The sequence below is a fragment of the Musa acuminata genome, chromosome BXJ2-8 (genome assembly GCF_036884655.1).
Source record: "Musa acuminata AAA Group cultivar baxijiao chromosome BXJ2-8, Cavendish_Baxijiao_AAA, whole genome shotgun sequence".
Classification (NCBI taxonomy): Eukaryota; Viridiplantae; Streptophyta; class Magnoliopsida; order Zingiberales; family Musaceae; genus Musa; species Musa acuminata.
Window position 1 is genome coordinate 51,626,893 of NC_088345.1, and position 25,991 is coordinate 51,652,883.

Genomic DNA, 25,991 nt, shown 5'->3' on the forward strand with positions numbered 1-25,991 from the left:
TGAGAACGCCAATGCGATTTCATATGAAGGATGGTTGGGGGGTAAAAGTCTATAACCTATTCCGATTCGGGTACTTGAAATATGTTTGGATGCCAAGGAAATCTAATCTAATCTAATGACGAATTGTACCTATCGATTTGTATCTATGGTCAACCCCACTTAACCACTCACATGGGTTTGGTTGACCCACCATCTTTCTTGTGTTTGGTTTGGTTCGATTTGGTGGGCGTCATTACTTGACTCTCCATCGTTGCTAATTTTAAGTGTTCTTACATTTTGTTTATGTTATCTATTAACAAATGTAATAGATAAATATAAACTTAAACAAAATTAGAACAACCAAAGCTGTCGCAATATACAAAGCTGAAAGGTGCTTTTATTTTGCAAAACTCAAAAAAATTATGAAAGGAGAATATAAATTGCTCTAACACTTTTTCTTTTTTTGGAGAGATTTTGTTTATTTTATACTTATTTAGTTTACTTGATCGCTCATATCGACTAATCGCTTGATATTAATTTGATAGTTAATTATTATAGCATTACAGTTTCTCCCAAATACATAAATTTGGGAAGATAAAAATTGCATGTCTTCCTTCCCAACATTCTCAATGTTATGAAAAAGAGATTTTTTTATGGTTTTATTTTGTGATTGTTTATTAGAATTTTGACAAACATTATGGGATGAAAATGGGATTCAACCACGACAACTTACTATTCTTCTAAAATTTATATTAAAATTTATAATTTCGAGACATCCAATTTTGCTTGGTAATGTAGTAGATTTGGCATTAAATCAGTATCCTACAAACTCTATATAGATTTATCATTCCAAGAAGTTATCATAGTTTCAAAGAGTTTTAGTTTTAAGTTATAATGGCTAGTGACATGAGAAAATGTTCATCCCAATCATGACTCTACACACGACGACATTGTCATTACGGGCCTCGATCAATAATTAGGTTATATGGACTTCAACCTATGAATATTTTATCCACGTCGTAAATGTTCTTGTAGATAAAACAAATGTTATTATAGTAATCGAGATCAATTATTGTTTAATTAAATCTCTCGTATTTAGTTTCATAATTAGTTAGAGTACCAAATTGATCACATCGAAAACCACATATAACCTCGATCTTCATACAAGTTGACCATCAAGCGAATACTTGAGTCCTATTCAATCATATCAAATTTTCTACGACTCAAAACTAAGTCAGATTGATACAATATAGTCAAATTTCAAGTATTCCATTCATATTATTATCATCAAAATAGTCAAAAAAAAAAAAAAAAATGAGAACACATTTTGGTAGGAAATTTTGATCCCCTTCCATAGCCACCTTCACATTAAATAGACGCGAACGAAGACTTTTTCTTGAAACGCACGACAACCCCACCCACACACACACACTAACTTTAACACATTTGGTGGATTCCAAGTCAACACGTTAGACTTCGGTGCGCGTTTAATTAATGTGGTGCGACGCATCCGTCGCCTCCAACTCCAATCGCATGTTACGGTATCGGCCAAAGTAGAAGGCATCGGTGTCTCTCGCATCTGCTAATTTCATGGGATGTGGGAATACACAGAAAGAGAGATCATGCAACCATCGGAATTCCTTGGAGTTGGAACATTGACTTGGAAAGTGGGCAAGCATGCATCGAATCGTACGTACTTTGGGGTTGGCACCACCACCACGTCTACTAATGATGCCATGCAGCTTCGATTCGGCTGGACCAAATCGGTGGTTGACACTGACTCTGTTCATCTCATGTTCCTAAGACTTTATGTGCCAAGCGAGAGACACCCACTTACGACTTTGTCCTTCCTTCGTAGCCTGAGTTGGCTCACTCCGAGCAGCAGTGCTCTTCTATGTCACCTTTCTCATGACAATCAACATTGTCTAACTCTAAGAGAGAACCATCGAGCGTGTGAAAGGGTACGTATTTTATCTCCAATGCCATTGTCGACAATATGCGCACTTCCTGTTCTTCTCTATAATAATAATGATAATTATTATCATCATCAATAATCATGTTTTGCTTTATCCCAACAAGTGTTGTGCCAAATCGAGTGCAATGAGTGCTGATGCCACAAACGAAGAGAACACACTGTAATTAACGTATAAGATCGATCATCCACCAGAGGACATCATCACACGGCGAGGAAAGTGATGAGATAGTGTATGAATGGGAAGATTTCGGCCAAAAATACTGTTGGAAAAGATATAAAAACTCATGTGAACGACACATCGAAACATCGATCCAAGTCAAATTACGAAAGTGATCTCTAGCGACTTATTATGGCTACTAAAGTCGAGCAGATAAAGATAAATACACACTTGCAAGAAAAGACAGCAAAACGAGTCAAACAGGAAACCGACCGCTGACCGATATGCCGAAGCCGAAGCTGAAGGCGAAGCCATCGCGTGTCTGTCCCTCTCGAGTTGGAGTTCGAGCCGGTCAACGACATCTGGGGCCCATTTGTAATATTACACCCCGGAAAGCAGCGGAAGAACCGCGTTGCGTCCAACATTTCAGCAGCAGCAGCAGTAGCGTCTCTTTTAGGCACACTAACAAAAAATAATTTCCATCATTAAACTATCCAAAAAAGAAATATAAATAGAAATAAAAAGCTTGACGTACTCGGTAATTTCTTCTCTAAGTTGGTCGTGGTCCACTTCTCCGGTCTCCGTAGAATGATGTTATTCCGCTGGTTTTCTTCCGTGCCACACGAAAGAAATGAGAGAGATCTCACGTCTTTTGGTCCACCTTTGACTGCCCATTCAGCGGCAGCTGCGTGTTAGTGGAATAAGAAACGTAAAGCACCTATACGAAATGTATCCCATGCGCCCCACTCCGATGCCCAAACCCCAACGTCTCTCTCTCTCTCTTTCTCTTCGCTTCCTTCCTCCACCTTTTTCCTCCGTCTCCTTTATTTGCTCCGTTCCTTCCCTCCCCGGCTTTCCCTTCCTTGTCCCATCGACTCCCTCTCCTGTGTCTTCCTAACGGAGAAGAGCTCGTACAGAAAGGAATGGGGAGGAAAGAAGCGACGTTCGGGCAGGCGTTGCAGGTGAAAATACCGAGCTATTTCCGGTGCCCGATTTCCTTGGACGTGATGCGGTCACCGGTGAGCCTGTGCACCGGCGTAACCTACGACCGCGCCTCCATCCAACGGTGGCTGGATTCCGGTAACACCACGTGTCCCGCCACGATGCTCCCCCTCCCCTCCACCGACCTCGTTCCCAACCTCACCCTCCAGCGCCTCATCAGCCTCTGGTCCTCCGCCTACGCCTCCTGCTCCCCCTCTTCCGCCGTCGGCGACGCCCCTGTTGCCGGGGAGATCCTCCGTGACCTTCGCTTCTCCGCCTCCGGCGGCGATCCCATCCCACCGCTCCGCAAGCTCGCCGAGTTCTTGTCATCCGACGAAGTAGACGAGTTCGACAAGAACAACCTCGTCAATGCCGGTGGCTGCGCCTCCGTGGTCGTCTCCGTTCTCCACGGGGATGCCGTGTCGGAGGCCAAGGAGGCGGCGATCACGGTTCTTATCGTGATCCTCACCCTCGATTCCATCGAAGAGGGCAACAAGAAGATCACGATCTCTGAGCTCACCTCCGACGTCAGGCGATCGGTTTCCGCTCTGACACGAGTTCTGAGAGGCGGCAGCAGCTTGGAATCACGGATCGACGCGGCCCGGGTTCTCCATTCGATCCTCGCCGCCGCCGATGCGGAATGCAAGTTCAGGATTTCCGAGGAGGAGCTGGTCCAGCAGCTGATCCGGCTGATCGGGCCGTCGGACGAGAAGGGGACGGCGATGGACCAGCGGGCGATCGAGGCAGGGCTGGCGTGCATGGTGGGGCTCTCCGCGTCGAGGCGGATCATGCCGTTGATGGTCCGGATGGGGGTGGTGGCGGCAGTAACCCGCGTGCTAGGGGCCGAGTCGCCGGCCGCGACGGTGGAGAAGGCGCTGCGGGTGATGGAGGCGGCGTCGGGATGCGCCGAGGGACGGGCGTCGATCTGCGAGGACGGTGCAGCGGCGGCGATGGCGGTGGTGCGGAGGATGGTGAAAGCGGGGAAGGCGGGGGCGGAGGCCGCGGTGGCGGTGCTGTGGAGGGTGTGCCACCGGTTCCGGGACCGGCGAGCGGTGGAGGCAGTGGCTGCGGCGGAAGGGGTGGTGACGAAGCTGCTCCTCCTGATGCAGAGCGGCTGCTCGCCGGCGGCGAGGCAGATGGCGGCGGATTTGCTTAAGATCTTCAGGGTGAGCTCGAAAAGCTGCATCACGGGATACGACACCAAAACCACCCACATCATGCCATTTTGATCGACACCAAAACGAAGAAGAAATCTCCGAGTTAAAAAGGAAGAATTTTGCTGTACATGGCTAGGAAATTTTGGTACATGCATTGAGATAATAAGAGATGGAAAGATTAAAGACGCTCTTATTTCGAGTCCACGAAGTATCATCGATCATAAACGCAGAGTGAAGATGATGAAACTCACAGCAATCAACATTAGCTTTGTTCGGAGGAAACACATGACATGACCTGACGACGACGAGAAAAAGGATCATGGAGACTTGTCTGTCATATTTTTTGACCCATCCATCGATACCAATCTAAAGATCGCATCACTGTCCGCTTGCGGTAGATTCGTTTAAAGAAGCTTCGGGAGTCTGTATTACTTCCCAAAAGATACACATGTCGCGTGAACTTTGACTTGCTGCTCTCGATCAATCGACGGCGTCAAATCCCTGTACCGATGTTTGATGTGCTACGGAGAACATACCTGCGTTAATTACCCGAAACAAAAAAGGATAACAATTAAAATTTCATGGGGCCCATAGGATGGGAAAATACGACTGAAAAATAATTAAAAGAATAAAACTAAAATGGGTTCATAGAATAAACAGAAATAACTGATTTATTATTATTATCTCGAAAATATCTTGAATTATTTTATTATTATTATTATTATTTTTTCGTGGAAGATGATTAGAGGGGATATAGTGAACGTTAATGTTCATGAGAACGATTGATTGACATATGAAATAAGATATTTAAGTAATTAAAAGATTATAAAAAAATAAAAATATAATTAGCAATTAATTAGTTTGATTTTAGGAAAAATAATTTTTATTATTTCTTAGGTGTATGTATAAAGTAAATGATAAATAGCAAAATAACGATCACCAATAGTAATCTTCTAAATTATGACATTGTTTCGATGGTGGATCGGTTTGTTAAAAAATAATAATAATAAATATCAACTTTTTATAGTCTGATTCAATATATATATATCTCTCTCTCTCTCTCTCTTAACCCCTCTCCTCTACCTCTCTTAAGAGGGCAAAAGGAGGAAGAGAAGAGAGGAGGCAGAAGAGAAAGAGGGAACAAGAAATATAAGAAAGAGGGAACGAAGGAAGAAGAGACAAGAGAGAAAAGAATAGGAGGAGGAGTGAAAAGATGAAGCAGCAGTAGAGGGAAGGGAGGAGACAATGGCAATGGGTGAGGAGGGAACATGGAGGGGGAGACAAGGAAAAAGAGGGGAGATGGAGGGAGGAAAAAAGAAGAAGAGTAGGAATACAAAGGAAGGGGGGGATCTTTCAGATCAGTGAGATCTTTCAGAGTAGGAATACAAATGAAGGTAAAATTTCATTGGTTTTTCTTGTCTCGCCATCACAAAGGTTCTCCGTCATCCTTTAAAGTGGCAGCCAATGAGATGCCGCAACTGGATATCTAAAATCTATGCCGCAACTGGATAAAGTGGACCATGCCTTAGTGGGCTTCACTTAGATTCCCATCATCTCTCTTTCCATAGCCCATCCGCTGCTTCTGCTTCATTTAGAAGCCGAAAACCACTCGGGAGTTGAATCATCTTTGATCTCCTTACCTCAAATCACAAACATTACAAAAGATGAACCAATTCCGCCTCTATGAACTCTGTACAGACTGCCACTAAATGACTAATGGCACTGCTCAATAGCGGTAGCCAGTGACTAAACCTTCCGGTTCCAAGGCCACTATGACTGCGTGGGCCGGCTGGCTCTCTCCGGCACGGCCCGAGGTCTTCCGGCACGCCCCGAACAAGCACCGGCGGCAGGTCGGGCAGGAGGACCGAGCCATCAGCCATTTGTCGATGCACCTGCGGTGAAACCCATGATTGCACTTGGGGAGGACGCGTATCTCCTCGCCCGCCTCGAACTCCGACAGGCAGATCGCGCACTCGGGAACCGACCCGGTGAGTTTCAGCCCGGTGGAGTAGACCAGCATCGGCAGCCGCTGCAGGGCCTTCTTCCCCAGCCCGGTCCGGGCCAGTCGAGCCACCGGGTGGTTCGCCACGCCCTCCGCCGCCATCTGGTTCGACGCCCGGAGCGCACAGCGGACCACGGAATTGAGCCCCAGCGCGCACGCTAGAGCACAGAGTAAGACGGCGACGATCATGACGGCGTTGGTGCTGCTGCTCCCGGGCCGATCGGAGAGCCCGAAGTTCGAGCCGGCGATCCAAGGGGATGGTGGCGCGGGGTGCTGCATGAACACGGGAGCGCTGAGCAAGAGTCTTCTGGAGTAGATGTCCAACACGATGGGTCCGACGACGGTCGAGGCCGAAGACATGACTGCACAGTTCTTTGTACTGTGGTATGATTCTGAGAGACTCCAACTCCATCTGCCAAAGATCTATATAGAGACCATAAACAAAAGCAAAGCTGAGATGATTAATTGTGTTGTGCGTGCATATGTTGTGATTAAGTCCTCTTTCCAAAAAGTTGGAATGGATTATTGCTAAGGGAATTAGCAAAGTTCATTCATTGCATGATGTGGGGGCCTGCACTGAGGAAACGCTCAAAGAAAGCACACATCATTGGTGGCAGGACGAGTGCTACTGCTGCTTGATATCATTTCAAGAGGAACAGCCCCCAAAAACAAACACAAAAAGAGACATACAAGCGTGCACTTGCATGCATAGCCAATACGATAAAATGCTAGATAAGGTGGTGTTGTTAAATGAAAAAGGCAAGTATTCTTGAACGCACTAAAATTGCTATCGGATACTCGTGGCTCCCACCACCATTCCCTTCCTTTTTGTTTTCTTTGTGTCGTGGGCCATACCCACTACCGTTTGCCCATCTGGGCCCCATCCATCCTCTGGTTCAAGTTTTTTTAGGTTTTCTTAAAATATTATCCTTAGGATATTTTCAATAAAATCCTTTCGATATTCAAGTTAGTTAATTTCGATTAAAGCATATGCACTGAAAGAATTCGGATCTAAAAAATTATAAATATTTTTATAATGAGATATATTATTATTGTATTCATAATTAAATATAAAAAATGATACGATCATATAATATCCAATGTTAGAGAACAAAGTTAGAGTAAGATCCTATGTACTAATTTTTATAGAACTAAAACAATATCTAACAGCTCCTCCAACCATATGTTTTGAAACATTACGTATCGAATGGTAGATGATAAAGATTCATGTGAGCTATCCGCGTGTGAAGCGCACACAGTGAGTAGATCTTATCCGACTTTGACTATCTATCCACCTTAATAATTTTATATGACGGTTGAGACTGCAATGTGTTGTTCCCATCTTTTAGACACTTACGGTGAGTTGCGAAGAAGAAACAACAATGGTAGGGAAAGGTATTGGGTGATTGAAGCCTATCCACTTCTTTAGGTTGTCTGATCTCCAGAGAGCATATAACCATGTGGTCATTGAGCGAGCAAGAAAAGATCAAACACGAGATGAGGATGGGAAGATGTTTATCCAGAAAAGATCAAATTCTGATGCTTCTTCACTACCTAAATTTCTTTAGGCTGCCACAAATCTGACATAAAAAATTGTTTGACTCGACCATAAGTGGTCAACCCTAACAAATTATAATCTGTTTAAAAGTTGGATATTCCTTTGATTTCTTTTAATTATCAGAATAATATATATTAGGGTTTTCGTAGTCTATAAAATCACAATACGAGATTCATATTGAAAATTTTACAATATTAGGAGTTCGGTATGAGTAATCACACTTCACTTCGTATTCATCGTACTAAAAATTTATAATTTTTGGATCCTACGAGGTACGATCGAAATTACGCACAAGTGACATCTGTAGTATTTTGTAAAGAAAAATAATGTTAAATATTTCACTATAATTTTTAAAAGTATAAGAATCTATAAGCTAAGCATAGGTACCTATGGGATAACCTATGATTAGTCTTGATTTGGAGCTAATCAATATCCTTAGAGAAGGATGGTGTCGGGCTAAAAGATATTCTATTATAATCTTTCAAAATTATTTAATAAAGTATTTCGATAAACACATGCTCTAATAGAATTTAGGTTATCGGAGAATATATTTGAAAGACTTTTTTTTTATAGTATGATTTATGACGTTATATTCGAGATCATGATTAAATATTATTATATTATATGGTTTTTTCAACATTATAATATAGCGTTGAATCATAAGAACATGATGTAATATATCATTTTTCTATGAGGCTGAATAGATTGCTTAGTGTCCACAGTGTGATGGTATGTCGGCCAAAAAGGTGATGAGGTATTGGTTAGATGATGGTGAGGTATCGATAGTCTTCCGTATGTCCATTGTGTTCCATCAAGCATGCCATACACCCATCGTCTGATATATAATAAATGTCAAAGTTAAAGACCAAATTGGTGTTGAGGTATTTGCGAGCATCCCGTACACCCCCACCGTAAAACATGATAAAGTATAGGGGCAAAATGGGGCAATCAGAAAAGACCGGGGAATTGGAATATGCCGGAGGGGGAAACCGTCTGTGTCCTCTCGCGCGGCCGCCCATATCTGACGAATCCCAATAAAGAAAAAAATATTTTGATTAATTAATTTATTTCATCAATTGCTGAACGCAACAAACGTTGATCTCCCCATCGCGTCTTCTTCGCTTCTGTCCTCCCCAATCCCCAATCCCCAATCCCCAATCAAGAAAAAGAAGGGAAAAAGGAATAAGAAAATAAATAAATCGAGAAACGAAGCTTTCTTCATGTCCCTTCCGTTTGGATTTGATCCGATCGATGACGACGGATGATCGGAGGAGAGGAATTAGGGGTTGAATCTGGTGGCGCGACTTCCCGATCGGAGGCCATGGATGCGGAAGAGCTGCAGAGGATGTTGAGGGGCTCCGGCGTGGATTTGTGGGCCCTGTTGGACACCGCGGTTGCGGTCGCGGCGGCGGACCATGCAGAAGAGCTCCGCGCGCGGCGGGACGGCATCGTGGAGAGGCTCTACGCTCCGCCGGCGTCGCTACAAAAAGAGGAGAAAGGGAGTAGCAGCCCGGTGATGAAGACGGTGCACAGGGAAGAGGATGAGGAGGACGTGGAGGTGAATGTGGAAAAGAGGAACGTACTCGCCATTAAGAAGTCCTTGGAAGACGCCGATCAGGTGTAGCTCCTCGTCCTCCAACAGTCATTCTTGATTCGATTGAATAATAAAAGAGATCTTTCTTCTTTTGGCGTAGCGATCGGAGGATTCTCTGGTCGGCCTCTTACAAGACCTTCTTGATACGGACATCACCTTCAAAGCTCTCAAGGTGACAAATCTGATCCAAGAACTCTTTTTCTTTTGGCTTGTAGTTTCTTACTCGTATCGGTTTCCTTCCAAGTTCCAATCTTCTCGGCGGTGTTTTGGCTTCAGGAGACGGACATAGGGAGGCATGTGAACGTCCTTCGGAAGCATTCTTCCGATCAAGTACGGGGATTGGCGAAGCAAGTCGTGAGGTGATGATGGGCATGGGAGGGAGAGAAGAAAAGAACAAAAACAGAAGAAGGAACTTGGGATTTTGTATGCATCTCTGATGCCTCTCCGCGTCTGCGCAGGAAGTGGAAAGATCTCGTGGACGGGTGGGTGAAATCGAATTCTGCAGGTGATTCCACGGCATCTCCTGCAATCCTCAGTGCGTTGCCCAAACCCCATCAGAATCATTTCGTTTCTCCTTATGATGTCAAGAATAGAGATAAAAGCTAGTCATTTTAATTTTGATCGCAGCGGATGGTGATTCGCCGCATGAACATCTCGGAAAGAACCACCAGAATGGCCACCAGGTTCTTAATCTTCCCATCAACTCGACAATGATTCTTTTCTTCTCCTTTCGAGATTTGTCGATTTAGTTGTTGATTTCCCTGCCGAATCGCGACAGACTCCGGAACGTGGAAGCTCTCCGCATTCTCAGTGTGAGTGGAACAAGAAGAAGTAGCCTCCTTTCCTTTTGCGTTTCCTTTTATTTGCTGAAGCCGTGCTGGGTTCAAGCAGATGACTACTCGAGTTCAGACAGGAACACCTTGGAAACGATGGAACCAAAGGCAAAGGTCAATCCGCCGCGCAAAGAAGCTCTTCCCACCAAGCCCAACGGCTCCGCCACTCCCTCTGTAATGTGCTTTACTACATTCATACGAGTCTCTCTGCATTCTACCAAAGTGTTTCATCTTCTTTCCTCCTCCTGTTTACTAATAGCAGACGTCACAAAAACTGCTCGATCCCGAGAAGCTCGCTTCTGCCAGGAGACGACTTCACGAGAACTACCGAGAGGCACAGAACGGTATCTCATCTTTATCTACCCCTCCGAAAGCTTCTCTTCCTATAATCAACATCATATTTACGACGGACATTTGCTAACGTTCTTCTCTTTCTGCTACGATTCGTGATGGGTGGAAGCCAAAAAGCAACGGACGATTCAGGTGATGGATATCCACGAGATCCCAAAGCCGAAGAATTCCTTCGTGCGCAAAGGCGGCTTCCAGGCGAAGCACTGGTGAGGAAGACTACCGCAGCAGCAGATCGATAAGATACCTTTGGCTTTGTACTTTGGTTCGAGCAGAGGCTCTCTTGATTACCTCTCAAAATTTTTATGGTTGGATCATTTATAAACCGACCCATGTAATTTTGACAGGCTTTTTCTCGTTCTTTTTTCTTTCATGAATTCCTTTTTTTTTTGTTTGCAGGAAATATGATGAAAGTAAAACTTCTGTAGTTTCTATCATAATTTATATTTCTCATTAATTAGTTCAAGTTATAAATACTTTTTATGTTAATGCATACAATAAGTATATACGGAACGTTTTAGCACGTGCAGTGAAAAGATGAGTACAATCTCGTATACGAACCCCGGAAGTGAACGCGAACGCAACCAACGTGTCCGTGCCCGCTCTCCTACACGAGCTCAAGATAACCGAGCGTGGTTCGTCCGCCTCGGTGATGACGACGCCGCCTCTACCAAAACCAGTAAGCACCGACGGATTGCATTCTCGAAAGCAAGTCGACGGTGGATCGTCATTGATCCGCGAAGCACTTGTTAGGGAAGTAATTTTCTCGACTGCTTTCGCTCGCTTCCCCCCCCCGCCCCTAAAAAGCTTCCGCCTCCACAAAACCCTCGTCTCGTCACCGGGGTTGCGAAAGAGGGTTCTCTTTGGTTGTCTCCTCGGGAAAAATGTTTCGATTTTCGAAACGATTTCGTCTTGATAAGGTCGGTGTTTCTGTATCTTATGATCTTGATATCAAGTCCGTTCTTGTGGAGCTCATATCATCTCTTCTCGTTTCTGCCTCGTGTTCTTCGTGTGGATGTTTTTGGCGAATTCGAAGACTATTCGGTCTTAATCTTCTGCGGTTCGGATTTTCTTGATACCAAATGCTGCCCTAGACAGCGCTTTAGAGAGCCAAGAAAGCTAAAATGTTCTAAACTAATTGAAGTAATGATGGTGATGAGTCTTTCAAGCAAGTTCTCTCCAGTGTAGAACTTGCTTGAAAGACTCGATCAGTGCCTCTCTGTATTGAGGTTCTCTCTGATAATTTTTCAGGGTCTTTAAGTTTTAAGAACTTCAATACAAAAGATGATAATGTTTGAGATCTGGATCAATTGTGTAATGCACACGGATGCATTATTAAATTGTCTTTGCAAACAATAAGGTTATACAACATTGCTTCAGATGGAATCGGTACTTCGATGCCGTTAACGATGAGCAATCAACTTCTTGCCTAAATTTTTTGATTGACTTGGATATCTGTTTCCAAATGTCGAAGCAACATGGACACAGAAGTCCGTTCCCTGTTGAAACTTATATATATTTGTTTTATGTTGGCTGTTATTGCAGCTTTTTAAGAATGGAGCAATCCGTAAGAGTGGCCTCACGGCCCTCACCTTGCATGATGGGACATCAGGCCATGGTGTTGCATCTCGATATCTATCTCATGAACCTCTCTCCTGTAGCGAAGACAGCTACACAAAGTGCATCCCTCCTCTTTTTCACCCCTTACCTGGGCTCAAGCTTCCTATCTGCCTCCCGGATTCTGCTGAACAAAATCCTACTAAGGTTACGACTCTTCCAAATGGTCTAAGGGTTGCCTCTGAGGATGCTTTGGTATGTTCGTATCTAGTTTTCATTAATTTACCTCATATTTTGCCACCATTACAACTGCATGACATCTTATGACCACATTTAACTGAAGATTGCTGCTATTGCCACTTATATAACTTAACATTGATATTGGCCTCTAGTTTTACTATATGGAAACTTGATTCATCCACCAGTTAATACTATTGTGGTTTTCTATTGCATAAGTTAATCTGTATACTTAAGTAACTTAATTATGGCATATGATAGAAAGATATAACTGTTTGCTGGATCTAGATTGTTCTAAGTCTGCCTCATGACAGGGGCCTGCTGCTTGTGTAGGGATATACATTGATTCTGGTTCTATATACGAGACTGAGGAATCCATTGGCGTTACACATCTTTTAGAAAGACTGGCTTTCAAAAGCACGAAACACCGTAGTCATTTACAAATTGTTCATGAAGTTGAGTCAACTGGAGGCAATGTAGGGGCATCAGCATCACGTGAACAGATGGGATACAGTTACGACACGCTAAAAGCCTACCTGCCTGCGGCAGTTGAGTTACTAATTGACTGTGTTAGGAACCCGGTATTTCTTGAGAGTGAGGTTCAAGAGCAGGTCAGTCATATATTTATGTTTTATATGCTATTAAGATCCAGTTTTTTGATGTTGGTTCTTCTGCAGAATAACAACGCTATCGTTATTTAGATTCTATGATGTCATTGTACAGGTAAATAGAATCAAATGGGAAATTGGAGATATCACGAAAGATCCTCAACAATTTCTCTTGGACTCACTTCATCTTGCTGGTTTCTCTGGTGCTTTAGGGAAACCATTGATGGCCCCTGAGTCTGCTTTAGAAAGAATTAATGGGTCTAAGATTGGGAAGTTCTATCAAGTAAGAATTGTTCATTACATTCTGGGGTTTACATGATTGTGAAATCTGAATTTTTTATACAACAAAACAAATGCCAGTAGACTTCCTGGAATTTGATGATTCAATGTTCTAAATCAATTTTCAGGAAAACTATACTGCTGATCGCATGGTTTTGGCCGCATTTGGAGTGGATCATGAACACTTGTTAGCTATTGCGGAACCTCTGTTGTATGACTTAGAGAGAGGGATTGCTATGGAGGTGCCAAAGTCTACTTATACTGGTGGTGATTTGAGGCATAAAATATATTCAGAGGTAAAAGTAGACATTCACTGAGATTAATTATTCTCTTTGTTGTGTCTACATTATCTATCTTATTTGCTTTCCTCCAAGTAGAAAACCCATGTGGCATTAGCTTTTGAAGTTCCAGGGGGCTGGCGGCATGAGAAAGATGCAACAGCCCTGACTGTTCTTCAGGTAAAGTTCTTGTTGTCGATAAATAATCTTTTGACATTTATTCTTTAACTTGTAATTTTGATTCTTTCGGAACTTGAGAATTTTGTTGCCTTTTTCAAGTTGTATGAATATGAACCTTTTTACAGACTTTAATGGGTGGTGGAGGTTCGTTTTCTGCTGGAGGTCCTGGGAAAGGGATGCATTCTCGGCTTTGTGAGTCATTGAACTGCCTGTCATACATTTTTTTGTGCAACTTCCTTTGTGCATTTCTCGGCTATTAACATGGCTATCATGCAAACTAACATTCTTCTACTTTTGGAAAATAGTAAGCTGAATTTCTGATATGTACATGATTGTTTTTGATGTTATGATATTGACTATAATGGTAAAAAGTATTAGCTGTGACAGATATAATTGTAAGGACACTTTTAATCTAAATTTAGAATTCTCAAATTATGAAGTCGACAATTCTAAATAATCTCGCAAGCAGCCTAGTGTACCTATTGTTGAATTTTTACACATCTTTCTGGTAAGAGATTACATAATAAAGTTGGTAGGAGATGAGAATTTGGGTTCATTTAGAAGATTAAAATCCTATATTGGATTCACTATATAACAAAATAAGATGTAGATGATGTTCCGGTTTAGTAGCCTAGTTAGTAAGGTCATCATCACCACGTGTAAACTGACTGGTTCCAATGCTTGATACTCTGCCTTAAAAAAATTGTGGGGATGGCAATCAAATGTAGGCTTGCCCTATTTGATTCCTGTCAAGGGCACCTGATTCCTCCTTAGGCTCAGCATGACTCTTGATCCTATTCCGACTCCTGATAGATCTTGAGTGTTGAAGAGAATTGTGACACCATCTCGATCCTGTTCGACCTTTTAAATGGAGTCAGGGCAAGGGCCTTCAAATGGGGTTGCTTAGGTGAACTTCTCAGTTGAGGCACTGGGCAGAATTGAATCTGTCCATTTAACTAACCTATTTCCTTTGGGATTTAACCTCCTCTCAGTGTTGGTCTCTATTCTCTTTTCTTGCAATGCTACCTTCTCATATCTTCCCTCTTTCTGTCCCCTTCCCATTCTTTCACCCCTCTCTTTGCAAGTGTTTTGCCGCTATCGCCACTCCTCTTTGCAAGTGTTTTGCCGCTATTGCCACTCCTCTTTGAAAGTGTTTTGCTGCTATCGCCACTCCATCTTCCCTTTTGTTTACCCTCCCTCTTCTCTCATCTCTCTGCATCCGTCACCCCAAAAGTTATCGAAGGTGATTAAAGAGATTACAGGATCACTTGTCTCAGTGGATCATATGAAAGCGTTTGTCGCATTAGAAGCAGGTGCTTGTGTTTTCTTATATTAAAGTAATGCTAGGACATTTGCATGTGAGAAGTATCATAATGTGTTAGGTGTTACCGAATACATGGTGCATGTCATATAGAATTTGATTCATGGATACTGTGATTGATGCACTGTTCGTCTGTGATTGATGCAGATCTTCGGGTGCTAAATAAATACCAAGAAGTGCAGTCCTTTTTGGCTTTTAGCAGCATATGTAATGACACTGGCTTATTTGGCATCCACTCGATTACAGTAAGCTCTTATTTCATCATCTTCAACTTTCTGTTGTTTGAAATCGAGAATTTTAAGGTTTACATGTATCACCTTTTGCTAGTTGCTTATTTTGATGGCTCAGGTTTTGGTTTCTTCACTCAACTTCTTTTGGGATGAGACAATGTGCAAATTATTGCTGATGAAAGAGGGTACTTGTTAGATATATATATATATATATGTACATACAGATATATATGTACATTCGTACATATATAGATGTACATTTATATACATAACACACACACACACACACACACACACACACACACACACACACACACACACACATATATATATATATAAGAAGAAACTGTATAAAATTTAAAATAGTTTAGGTAGATCTTGTTATCAGGATCTTCTATATTCTTAGTGCCAATAAAATATGATGTACTTCGTATGAAAAATCCAGTTTCAAATGTCCTCTCTTCAGCACCCATTTTCAAAATCATGTTATAGTCAAACCTAAAGTGATAAGGCATTAAATATGTAGGGCTGAACAATGGGAATAAATTACAACATCTTTTCAGTGAGGGTCCTTACAAAATGTTTCTCATTTGATTTCTTTAGTTCTTTTTATTCGAAGACAAAAATGGCCATAAACGCTTCAGGCTGTGGAAATGATGGGGATGGTTGTTAGGGTAAGGAGATGGACTGCAAATTGCACAAATACAGTTTCTAAAAATGCAAGTTGCCTAATCAAATTTGCCCAACAGTACTGGTGGCTGAAGTCAGTTCCTAACTGCTTGTAATTACTTTTTTTTATAAGATGATCTGAAGGGGTTTTATGGATTATTTTTTAAATTAGATTGAAGAATGCATCATATAAAACTCATAGTAGCTATAGATGTCAATATCTGAAAATAGGGCTTGATCCTGCATGGTTGATGTCAGTTTTGGTGTTTGTTGTATAAGATCTCTATTACCTGAAATGATTTGGTTGACTTTAACACCAACTCATTATTACTTTTTTTTTTTAATTGTGGAGCTGCCAAATGCCTGATATGCCCTTTGTCCACTTGCTGAAACAAGGTATATTAAAATCAGATTTTGGTGTCAAAAATTTCGATTCGTGTAAGCTTGAATTTCACCTTGAGAATGGAAATAGCATGATGGTTGCATATTTTCAATCCAAGCTTTCTTCTCGTATATTAGATACAATCAAATGCTATTGACTAGAGGACTTCCTATGATGTGTTGATAAATGTCGAATATTGACTTGTCTTGTGTTACCAGTCCTAGTGTTGTTTGAGCGACCTCGTCCATGTTCTAGTGAATCCCACCTGTCTGATGTATTTGTCTGCGACAATATTCAAATACTTAATTCTATCTTTTTTACTTGTTGGTTTTGTGGAAACTCATTTATTTTTTTAAACTAATGCAGGGATCTGATTTTGTGTCCAAGGCAGTTGATGTTGCAGTTAATGAGTTGCATGCAATTGCTACCCCAGGCCAGGGTAATCAATCATCTTGGAACTCTTCTTTTTTTTGGGTTTAATTCAGATGCTGGTAATTCATTACGAGTCATCCTTCTGTTTAAACATGTTTTTCTAGTGACTGAGCTTGAACTTCACCGAGCCAAAAATGCAACAAGATTAGCTATATTGTTGAATCTGGAATCCAGGGTAAATGAAAATATATTCTTTTGCAAAATTTTCTAATGTTTGGTTTTATCAAGGCCAATTTAAGTTTGCCTCTTTGCTTATTAGGCAATCGCAGTCGAGGATATTGGGAGGCAAATACTGACATATGGATGCCGGTAAGTTAGTAAAATACAACCTCAAAGGAGTGCCTAACTTAGTTAATGAGTTTCATTTTTTTTTCTTTTTTAATATTGATTGTTTTGATATATTGCTTTTAAGGAAACCTGTGGATTATTTTCTACGATGCTTGGATGAGTTGACTCTTGATGATCTCACCATCTTGGCACAAAAGATGTTGTCGTCACCTCTTACGATGGCATCATGGGGCGATGGTTGGTTCAATTTTTTTTATCATGTACAGTCTTATATTAATTCAGTAAATTATAGTGTCAAAAACTTGGCTCACAACTACACCCCCCGTCTTCTGCAGTTGATCGTGTTCCAAGTTATGCTTCTGTTGCCCAGCGATTTCAGGCATCCATCTAATGCAGCTCGGTGGCAAAGATATTTAATGGAAATTGATTTGGCCGATTTTTGCATATTTTCCAAATGAGAAGACGAGGATGATCTCTTTCTTCAGCAGTACATTTGTTGAGTCCCACGCAAAGAAAGAGTGACGGACCGCAGCACAAGATGGTGTTTCTTCTACCTTCCTGTCGGTGGAGTTGTGAACTTAAATGGTAACATATTTGATCTGATTCAGAACAAATTGTGAAATGATCTTGGATGAATTTAAGCACTTTTGCAACATAGCGACAAATGAAATCCATGCAAAGTATATAACATATTGGATATTGGTTTTATTTTATATTGAACAAATCGACAATTCAAAAAGAAAACAACTCTATTTTGATCAAAAAGAAAACACCATCAAAACAAAAAAACCATATGACAGATTAAATACCAAGTCAATAATTATTCAAAAATTTGATGAAGCATCCTTAAGATTAAATTGCAACCCACAATCGGTTAAACCATTATTCTCTTTATTCACTACCTCTCATTGTATATAATGTGTGTCAAGCGACTCTACAATATGCACAATTTTAATCTGTAAACTACCGAGAGCAAGCAATGGTTTTCATGCTCTCTTATCCTCCAATAAGATGATAAAAGGTGAGAGACCATATAAAGCTAGTGGTAGAGGGAACTATACATCATGTACACACATAAGATCCCCCAACGAAAAGCTAACTATGAAACCTTCGAGTATAGCTCATCCAGTGCCAAGTACAATGGCGCAGCAGCTTTTGGCCTCTCCACTGTCCCAAAAAGAATGTCACCAGTGGTCAAGTAAGGATCACCATAGAAGCGCAAGTTGGCGTCCATTCTTGTTGCTACGACATTCCCTTCCATCGAGACCCCAACAAAAGCACCTGTTGAGCAACAATTATGATTGTTTTCCCGCAATAATAGTTAAATTACAGGACAACTCTTCAATCATAAGCGAAATCATCATAACAGGTATTAAGGAATGCACCCAAATAATCCTTTCTACAGCTGTGCAGCAAGAGCAAACTTGGAAAGATAATAAGAAAAAAAGAAAGTAACTTGTGGAAATAGTCAGATAAATGTTTTAAAATACACCAATTCCTGATGAATTTGCAGATAACCAACCCATGGTAGATGTTACACAAATGTATCTAAATCTGGCTGCATGGGAACTTTTCTGCCATTAGCTCTACTGGGGAGTATAGACCCCAAATATTCCTGAAAGTATCATGCCCTTCCACATCGTTCCAAAGTTTGTTTTGGTATTTATCTCCTGATCATGTAAACTCTTATTTGATATTACTTATCCATTATTCATTATGTAGTTACTGCCGTCATTCCACGTCTAAATAAGCTTATAAAATTTTTCATCTTATGCTTGCACAGTGACCACCAGCAAAACGAGATACACGCGACTTATTTCTGTGTGATACTCTACTCATCCATCTCAACATCATCACTGACGCAGCTAGAAATGTCTTTCTAGATATACAATTCATAGTTATCCAACACATAAAACATGACCCTTTTTCAGAAAAAAAATATCTCAAAATAAATCCATTATACATTGTAAAGATGGGTACACACTCATGAGGACATGAAACACATTTGATGTGAATAACAGTCATTATGAACCTATTATTTCATAATTCTATTCTTATCTATAAATTCAACTGGTTCCTTAACATATTTTAAAGCATCAAACAGTTTGATCACTAAATGATCACCTTCCTGTATGGCAACTAATCACCTCCCAATTAACTAGATTCATGGTATCGAGAAATTGTCAACTAAATTGATCATGCATGTATATGATTATCATGAACTTACTGTGCTGTTATTTTATCCTAGGATACAAAGTTGATTTATGATCATCTTTGTTTGTTCTTTAATTAAACAATTAATTTCTTAGACTCATGGTGACATCGAATAAATTTACAATGAAAGAAAATCATGGATACAATAAATATACTCAGACAAACAGATTTTTCATTATTTACTATTTATATGATAAACGTATAATGATCCATTTGGCTTGAGCATGTAGCCAGTGATTGTCTTACTGTCATATAACATACTAGATTCAGCTCTCCATTCAAATCATCTCTTTCTAGCATGGATGTGTTGATTTTGCTTCATTTTATCAGCAGTCAGGGTTGTATTGCATTTAAAAATTATACCATGACAAGCAATATTTGGTTGCTGATCATTTGAGGATGCATTGCATTTACAAGTGAAACTTTTTTTCAGGTAAAATACCAACTCATATTACATAGGCCTGTAAAACCACCGAATTTGATGGCATGTCTGTAGGTAGCTTGCAGGTATCAGTTGTAGGTCAGGACATGGAAATGCAACCCCAATTTTTCTTATGGTCCCAATTGCAAGCAACCAAACATGCCTTATGTAACAGGTCATCACTTGATTTAGTATAACTGAATTTACACTCAATAGTCCATATTAGTCTTGATTGAAATTCTTAGTTTCCATAGTCTGTCGTCAATCAAAACAATGTCATTAGTTAACAGTGATACTATACGTTATTGAATTGTGTTCCAAATGGACAAAATATCCATAGATTCTATGACTATTTATTGACTCAAAGTTCGTCCGTCATGCAACACTAAGAAAATGACTAACCTTTGCTACAGCTGTATGTATAACAAATGCCAGACCCTTTAGCACCAGCTCGGAGATCTGCTTCAAACACTCTGCCAACTGGTCCTGCAGCAGCACTGATACCCGCACCAAATGAAATATGCATATGGCTGCTAAATGCCTTGACAACTTTAGAGCCATGCAGCACAATGATGAAATCCATCAGTTCGCCTCCAATCTGTGTAACAGAAGGAAAGGATCAAATTACAAGAACAATATATGGGTGTAGAAGAAGACCTTGGGTACCTAGACCAAGCAAACCAATCAAAAGTCAGTGACATTTTAGCCTATGAAGTCTGCTTGATGAAATAAGTTAATGGAAGTGCTTGGGTACCCAGGTCAAGCATAAGAATCAAAAGTGCATTAGTATCATTTTAGCCTATGAAGTCAGATTAATCAAATAAGCTAAAGGCATGTTCTCATTAAGTCAAAGCACTATGACCATAGCATGGAAGTGGGGAGACAGATATCAATTAGTTTGCCAGAAGTTACATAGACAGTAGACTATCATCTCACCGAGTTTAATTGATGATTTGATAGTTTGGATGATACAAGAATATTAAAATTCATTTTTTCCTCAAAATGTGATTAAGTAACACAGGTCAAACTATGATTTATCCCAATAAAGCAATCATAAATATTGTATTAAAATGGAAGTATTGAATGTATCACACATCAATAATTCTAACTTGCATATTATGACCAGCAATGCAGAACACTCATTTCCTTGTGACCAACATATACGAGTGAATATCTTGAACCATTTGGAAGATTAAGAAAAATCCAGACTTGTTCTGTTACATGATCCCTCTGTTCCTATTTATATTAAAATGGATTTCTCGCCATGTGGAATCTGGAGATTTACCTCCAGTACTAGGATAAGCACACCCAAGTGCATGAACTTCTATGTATGCACATGCATTATAACATGATAACACCACTGCAGGAAAATTGAACAGTCACGCCTCTTTTAATTGTAGAGAAAAAAAGAACATGAAATTAAATACCCCGATAGAAGGATTGTAGATCTTATTAGGCAAATCACAAGACACCAACATTGGAAGCTGCATCAGCACGGGCCACCAAAAGTTTCAGTAGCATCCATAGTGATGTGATTATCAGAATCAAAGAAGATAATACATCAAAGAAGATAATACATTCATACACATTCAAAATTCCATGGTCATGACAGAAATTGAAGTGAAAGGAATTGGGCAAAAATTCCATTGACAACTAGTTACTAATATTGCTCCATTCAATTCTATAAAAGATTGCTTCCATTAGTAAATTAGTTTTCCAATGCTTGAATGGTGGCAATAAATTTTTCGCAAATTTTAGAAAAACTTAACCTTCCATTTCATTTGTAATAAAATTTTGTATCCCTTCTTTCTAGTTCATTTTTGTCCACTTTTCTCCAAAAAAGTCTAGCTATTAGTATTTCCTATGTTCTACACCTTAGTAAAGAAAATTTATTATTATATTTTTTTCTGTGAGAACCATTTGGTGGACCTTTTAAGCACCAGTTTGGATTTTTTGTTAAAGAAAGCTTGGTCTAAAATTGGATACAAACTTGGACCAAACACATACCTAGAGGAAAGGCCATTGGCAACAACAGCAGTGCAAAAAAAAGTGTCAGATGCACACAGACTAAACTAGCACATGGTGAAGCTTTTCTCTTCCATTAGAATACATGAATGCAGTATCACAATGGTAAATCCTTATAAAAGACCAGGTTTGCCCTTAGAGAAAAAGTTCATTACTATGACATCACAAGCATTGAAACTAAATTATGGTTATTCTTTCCTATGTTTTATCACTTCTTTCTTCTTCTGGGTAGATAGTCACTAAGATATTTATAATTCAGATGGTGTATGTAGTGGAGTTCCATTATTTTGATCAAATTTTTGCACAAGATGGGAACAGGTCTCCAGCTTCTGCAATCCATGTCACAAAAATCATTTACATTCCAGATACCCTAAGCACTTCAGTCTTCTCTATAGCACTATTTTATTGTCATAAACCACATACATATTTTATTACCCTTCAAGTTGTTTCTAAAATTCAACCATCTTCATTCCTCCTAAAACCACCTTATAAGTCATCATTTATTACAATCTATCTTTCCGAAAACTTCAACTGATGCAATTATGTTAATCATAAGAATCCAAAGTAATAATGCTGGTAAACAGTCATGAAACACTGCATGTTAGTATCATGAAAGTGAAGGGGAGCACCAATATATAAGTTTTACCTGAGCTCCCCATCCTAAACCAACAGATAGAATGGCAGATGGTGCAGACCATGATCCATCGACCCTTCGTGAAACTACAAGACCAGAACCAACCTTGTAAGTAAGAAGCGCACCAACTTTAACTACTGTTAGTATGGCAAGCCCTTTTGCTCCTCTAAGGACAGACCATGGAATAGATTTCTCAGGATTTAATCTAGCAACCTGCATATTGTAAAAGTTGTGAACTTATTAGAAGTCACTTGATATTTGAAAACCAAAAAGATCCTCATATAAGTTAAAAGATCTCCAATTTGCATTAAAAGAGATCACACAGACATTATAGAAAATTGTACCTGGCAATAACTTCTCAAAGTATTTGTGGCCTTGTATATTTCATATTCCATGGAGAGGCCCACAGGCAAATTTAACCACCCTCTCATGCATGTCCAGTCAGTAACATCATGTTTAGCTGACTGCACAGCATTGCTATTTGAGTTAATCAATATGCTCTGTAAAGAATCAAGCTTGTCATAGCAAGTATCACAGACTCTCTGAGGATTTCGCTCCTGGAATTTGACTGGTAACAAGCATCTTCCTTTTGTACAGTCTCTGCAGAAGATACCACCACAAAATCGACAGTGATGCCTTCCACGAGTAATTGCTGTGAAAGGGGAATTGCATTGCATGCAGACTTTAGAATAACTATCTGGAAGCCACTCAGGAGGCTCTGCTGCAAGTATCTCTTTATATGCACTATAGTTAACAGATTCTACCCCAAGTAGAGGTGGCGCACTTGGCATACAAACTGATGGACACAAAAAACTATCTCCATTCAGTTCAGAACTCAAAAATGATATATCTAAGCTGGAATTTAGCTGTGATTGAATAGCACCATCAACAAGGTTCCGACTCGTAACCATTGCAGATAACCCACTCAAAACATTCTTCAAGTTTCCTTTATGATTGGCTCCATTTTGACTTATAAAACAAGGTTCCTGAGTTGAATTGTTGTCAGGAAAGTCAGGCTTTGATGATGGTTGACATAGATAATCTTGTCTAGACCCTCTTGGGCTTGATAATGAACCGCTGTGGTGGTCAACCAAGAAATCAGCTCGCTCTCTATCATCATGATTTGCTGTGTCTAGCTTAGAGAGTGATGAGTACGTAGTTATTTCTTCAGATGTCACCATGATTCATTCAGGAGTTGAAACTTGTGAGCTTTTCCTGAAACAGTGTGCTTTCAGATTTGAGATTATAATCATAAAAGGTAAATTCTTTTGCAAACAGGACATAGCAATTAACCAAAACATTTCATTAGCATTTCCATCATCCTGCATCAAGACTATCTTAAAGAGCTATTTGGTACTTACAATAAGAGAAGTCCAACCATCAAGCAAATGAAAGCCGAAAGTTAAAATTACTGTAAAAGGAACTTCAATGATCTTTATGCATTGACATTAGGTACAGGCAAAGATTTAAGATGTTTTTAATGATATATATATATATATATGTGTGTGTGTGTGTGTGTGTGTGTGTGTGTTATTTTTGGATGTTGCCATTGACAAATAAAACACAAAACGTAGTGAGGCAACCTTTTCAGTAATCACTTATAATAGCATGCTACGAAAGGAAACGCCTGAAATTTCTAGGATGAAGAGAAGAAATTCAATCTAGCATAGATGGATTAGCAAGAAGAGGAGTAACACTTGACAAGTAGTCACATCAGAAGCAAGGATATTGAAAAGTTCATGCTTGATAAAGATGAACTCCTAGAAGATCTGCTTGAAAAGACAATTTACTGTCCAAGCTATAATTCCAAGGCAATAGCATATTTCATTACTTTCGGTATCAGAACAGGCCAAGTTCTATTCTTTGACTCTGTTGACTATATAAGGAGTTTGGAACTTTATATGTAGCAATTCAAATAGAACATAATAATTCAGCCAAATTAAGCCTGAGATATTATTAACTATCTAAAACTAGGTATAGATTTGCCACGAAATAAAGTATTCAACAATGCTTTCACTTCACTGAAGGATCTACGAGAGTTTATAACTTCAAGTTGTCAAGACACTGTCACCAAAATATAAAGATATTAACACTAAAATGACTACATCGATGCATGTTGAAATCAACAGGTGTTCGATCTCAAGATTCACAATTTTATATATCGACACTGTACCAGCCAGGGCTCGAACTGGTACTATACCAGTGTACCAAAGTGTTGATATACTGGTACATACCCAGCTTTAAAAAAAGCCTAAAAATGACTGAGAAACAAAGAAAAGAAACTGCCAGGAAAGCCTGTATGCAATGCAGCCTCTGTAATGGGTGATGCCAACTGTCTTGAGGATGCCAAGTGATACTGATCCTGTAATGAGCTTACGGGGCAATACCAAACCTGTACCAAGCATAACAAGCAATGTGGATCCTGTACAGAGCTTACCAGGCAATATTGGCCCTGTACCATCTGATATGTACCATGCATAATATCCAGTTTACCATGGTTCATGTACAGATTACATGACGAACTGGTAAATACCACCCATACCAATACGGATCGGGTGGTATTGCAAACCTCTATATATCCCTTAAGAACATCAGTTCCTATCCTGACTATCTTTCCGGCTAACTAATTGCCAAAATTCATGGGAGACTCCATAATTACATCCATCAGAAAATAATTATTGGAACGTGTTCTTAAAAATGGATTAGCTAGTCCAAAAACTTTTATCAGAGGTCTAGCTAGTCTTTGACGTACCTAAACCTATTATTTAAGGTACTGTTCTTAATAACCATAGTTGTAACGAAAGAACAATTCTGGCAATCAACAGAATACTACCTAGCAATAATTCTTCTAACATGTGGTTATATGGATGATAATAGGAACATCAAATTGTTATACTTAATTTCTCAAACTTAATCCCACGCTTGGGCACGCGGTCGCAATATCAAGATCCAAGAATCAATCTGAACAACAAGAAATGGAAATAGAAACCGCGAAATCTCCTGTTTCTTGATTTAACAATTTACAACGAAATCGAAAATACCAGAAATCTTGAATTAAAAGGGAAGAACGACGTTAACCCTAGAAATTTAGGGGAGAAACTCTACCAGAAAGAAGGGCAAAAGATTTTTTAGAAAGAAACCAGAAGAAGAACAGAGATCGGTCAGAACTCACCAATTGGATCGGATAACGAGAGGATGGCGGATCAATGCGATGGTCTAGAACAGGTCGAGGGAGAAACTCGATGGAATAGCTGTTGTTTAGCGAAGAAGGGAAGAAATCGACGGGTATACGAGCGAGCCAACTGTAGTCATTTAAGACGTGACGATAACCACTTCAATTTCTCCTTGCTTAATGGCACGACTTTAATTACCACTTAACTAGCAAATAAAAACGTGGCGCTCATCCAGTGGCTAAAGAAGGTGGATTAGGGGCAATCGCCGCTCGTGCGCCGCATAGTTGATCCGTATCTGGAGTCGTGTAGTGAAACACCAAACCCATCACGGCACGTAACCCGCTTCATCAGATAACATGAGTAAGAATACGGATCCATGAGATTATTGGATCATCAAAACCACACTCAATTAATCTGACTGGTATTCGATCCGACCCGATTTAATTAAAGTTGACCATTTTCAACACGTGGCCCAAATT

General features: G+C 40.1%; 5 protein-coding genes across 7 annotated transcripts; 3 read left to right on the plus strand and 2 right to left on the minus strand.

Moving 5' to 3' along the window:
• The first annotated feature begins 2,669 nt into the window (after positions 1 to 2,669).
• Positions 2,670 to 4,434, plus strand: LOC135620154 (U-box domain-containing protein 27-like). Its single transcript, XM_065122860.1, has one exon. It carries the CDS (start codon positions 3,035 to 3,037, stop codon positions 4,319 to 4,321), a length of 1,287 nt encoding a protein of 428 aa, XP_064978932.1. The 5' UTR covers positions 2,670 to 3,034; the 3' UTR covers positions 4,322 to 4,434.
• A 1,427-nt stretch (positions 4,435 to 5,861) lies between these two features.
• On the minus strand, positions 5,862 to 6,888 carry LOC135620156 (RING-H2 finger protein ATL78-like). The gene has a single exon (XM_065122861.1). The coding sequence runs from the start codon at positions 6,609 to 6,611 to the stop codon at positions 5,976 to 5,978; it is 636 nt and encodes a 211-aa protein (XP_064978933.1). The 5' UTR covers positions 6,612 to 6,888; the 3' UTR covers positions 5,862 to 5,975.
• Positions 6,889 to 8,881: 1,993 nt separating this feature from the next.
• Positions 8,882 to 11,050, plus strand: LOC103995845 (probable mediator of RNA polymerase II transcription subunit 26c). Of its 3 annotated transcripts, XM_009416561.3 has the most exons (9): positions 8,886 to 9,427; positions 9,504 to 9,575; positions 9,680 to 9,762; positions 9,862 to 9,938; positions 10,031 to 10,086; positions 10,182 to 10,215; positions 10,295 to 10,410; positions 10,499 to 10,580; positions 10,697 to 11,050. In XM_009416561.3, the coding sequence occupies exons 1-9, from the start codon at positions 9,071 to 9,073 to the stop codon at positions 10,795 to 10,797; spliced, it is 978 nt and encodes a 325-aa protein (XP_009414836.2). In that variant the 5' UTR covers positions 8,886 to 9,070; the 3' UTR covers positions 10,798 to 11,050. The 3 variants fall into 3 exon arrangements, with proteins under 3 accessions (XP_018685606.2, XP_009414835.2, XP_009414836.2); XM_018830061.2 differs by having other exon boundaries at positions 8,882 to 9,427; positions 9,862 to 9,908; positions 10,295 to 10,580; XM_009416560.3 differs by having other exon boundaries at positions 8,884 to 9,427; positions 10,295 to 10,580.
• Positions 11,051 to 11,137: 87 nt separating this feature from the next.
• Positions 11,138 to 17,700, plus strand: LOC135620153 (mitochondrial-processing peptidase subunit alpha-like). Its single transcript, XM_065122859.1, has 13 exons — positions 11,138 to 11,504; positions 12,130 to 12,396; positions 12,693 to 12,989; positions 13,102 to 13,269; positions 13,394 to 13,561; positions 13,643 to 13,723; positions 13,849 to 13,915; positions 15,192 to 15,289; positions 16,692 to 16,764; positions 16,862 to 16,932; positions 17,017 to 17,066; positions 17,170 to 17,282; positions 17,381 to 17,700. Exons 1-13 carry the CDS (start codon positions 11,469 to 11,471, stop codon positions 17,434 to 17,436), a joined length of 1,545 nt encoding a protein of 514 aa, XP_064978931.1. The 5' UTR covers positions 11,138 to 11,468; the 3' UTR covers positions 17,437 to 17,700.
• Positions 17,701 to 17,915: 215 nt separating this feature from the next.
• On the minus strand, positions 17,916 to 25,649 carry LOC103995843 (uncharacterized). The gene is made up of 5 exons (XM_009416557.3): positions 25,512 to 25,649; positions 22,684 to 23,554; positions 22,352 to 22,552; positions 20,083 to 20,278; positions 17,916 to 18,326 (listed from the first exon to the last, which is right to left on the minus strand). Exons 2-5 carry the CDS (start codon positions 23,518 to 23,520, stop codon positions 18,145 to 18,147), a joined length of 1,416 nt encoding a protein of 471 aa, XP_009414832.2. The 5' UTR covers positions 23,521 to 23,554; positions 25,512 to 25,649; the 3' UTR covers positions 17,916 to 18,144.
• Between the last annotated feature and the right edge of the window lie 342 nt (positions 25,650 to 25,991).

Bases quoted from the DNA above. Each gene is read 5' to 3' on its own strand.
- LOC103995845 (XM_009416560.3), top strand. From the start codon at position 9,071: ATGATCGGAGGAGAGGAATTAGGGGTTGAATCTGGTGGCGCGACTTCC. The intron at 9,939-10,030 runs GTGCGTTGCCCA...TTTTGATCGCAG, and splicing joins GGCATCTCCTGCAATCCTCA to CGGATGGTGATTCGCCGCAT. The intron at 10,216-10,294 runs GTGAGTGGAACA...GGGTTCAAGCAG, and splicing joins AAGCTCTCCGCATTCTCAGT to ATGACTACTCGAGTTCAGAC.
- LOC103995843 (XM_009416557.3), bottom strand. From the start codon at position 23,520: ATGGTGACATCTGAAGAAATAACTACGTACTCATCACTCTCTAAGCTA. The intron at 22,553-22,683 runs GTACAATTTTCT...TACAATATGCAG, and splicing joins CTTTGAGAAGTTATTGCCAG to GTTGCTAGATTAAATCCTGA. The intron at 18,327-20,082 runs GTTAGTCATTTT...GTTGCTCAACAG, and splicing joins TACATACAGCTGTAGCAAAG to GTGCTTTTGTTGGGGTCTCG.
- LOC135620153 (XM_065122859.1), top strand. From the start codon at position 11,469: ATGTTTCGATTTTCGAAACGATTTCGTCTTGATAAG. The intron at 12,397-12,692 runs GTATGTTCGTAT...GCCTCATGACAG, and splicing joins TTGCCTCTGAGGATGCTTTG to GGGCCTGCTGCTTGTGTAGG. The intron at 17,283-17,380 runs GTTGGTTCAATT...CGTCTTCTGCAG, and splicing joins GATGGCATCATGGGGCGATG to TTGATCGTGTTCCAAGTTAT.
- LOC135620156 (XM_065122861.1), bottom strand. From the start codon at position 6,611: ATGTCTTCGGCCTCGACCGTCGTCGGACCCATCGTGTTGGACATCTAC.
- LOC135620154 (XM_065122860.1), top strand. From the start codon at position 3,035: ATGGGGAGGAAAGAAGCGACGTTCGGGCAGGCGTTGCAGGTGAAAATA.